The following is a 913-nucleotide window of genomic DNA, read 5'->3' as shown; positions in this document are numbered from 1 at the left end:
AGAGCTGTGCCCCCTTTTCTGCCAAGTTCCGTCTATGGAAACAGCAACTTTAGCAATTGAATGGCCGTCGATATCAACCATGCTTTCTTCATTCTCTCTGGAGGCTAACTGGGTAAGCCTTTCTGCTGCTTCACACATCAGTTTCTCAGCATTATTGATGGCCATCCTTTCTATCTGTATCATATTCTGGTTGTATGCCTTCTTGGTAACTGGAGGTGGAAGTTCCATACCAGCACAAAACTTTGCCAGGCCAGCACGACCCCACTGGTGAGAAGACAAGACAGACCTCCTGTTCACTTCATAGGCTCCACCACCCTTCCCACCAAGCCTCCTACTGGTTTGCAAAGCTGTGATGGTGTGACAAAATGAACATTTTAAATAAAGTAATTCAGCAAGACCGTCTCTGCTGGAGCTGTCTTGAAAAAGCTGGAGATTTGATTTTGAATTTCGGCATGAGCTACAAATAGCTGATTTGCTAATACATTGGGATAGTAGCTCAGCATCTTGTACCTTGAAGCCATGTGCTTTCTCATCATGTGCATGCGTCGCTGGAGAATTACTTTGAGAACGAGTGATCACTCCTTCTCCGTGATCAAAATTCCCGAAAGAACTGTTAAGAAGCTTAGCTTCTGACATATTCTTTGGTGCAGTACGGTCTAGAAAATCGTCGTACTCATTTTTAGCCTTGGATGTGCTCGGTTGTGGCTCCACGCGTGTTTCAGGTATTTCCACTCCGGTGTCATGTCTGCCATCCGATTCTGTTTCCCTTCGAATTTCCCACGCTTTCTTTCCATGAAAACCTTTCCTTTTTTTCCTTCGACAAGATCTAAACTTCCCTTTTCTTTTTCTACTGGTTTCTCCGTCACCTTCCATAAACAAATTCAAAAAATACAACCCTGACGATATATAAACA

At 43.7% G+C, this 913-nt stretch overlaps 1 protein-coding gene across 1 annotated transcript in view; it reads right to left on the bottom strand.

Moving 5' to 3' along the window:
• LOC137998969 (uncharacterized) overlaps nucleotides 1-913 on the bottom strand; it is a 3,183-nt gene extending 2,270 nt beyond the window's left edge. Inside the window, exon 1 of the mRNA XM_068844808.1 lies at nucleotides 1-913. This exon is cut by the window's left edge and continues 2,270 nt beyond it. Within this exon, the coding sequence (XP_068700909.1) occupies nucleotides 1-873 (873 nt within the window). The 5' untranslated portion in view covers nucleotides 874-913.

This window comes from Montipora foliosa, chromosome 4 (assembly GCF_036669935.1).
Source record: "Montipora foliosa isolate CH-2021 chromosome 4, ASM3666993v2, whole genome shotgun sequence".
Classification (NCBI taxonomy): Eukaryota; Metazoa; Cnidaria; class Anthozoa; order Scleractinia; family Acroporidae; genus Montipora; species Montipora foliosa.
The sequence above is the reverse complement of the archived record's forward strand: the minus strand, read 5'-3'. Positions and strand labels throughout refer to the sequence as shown.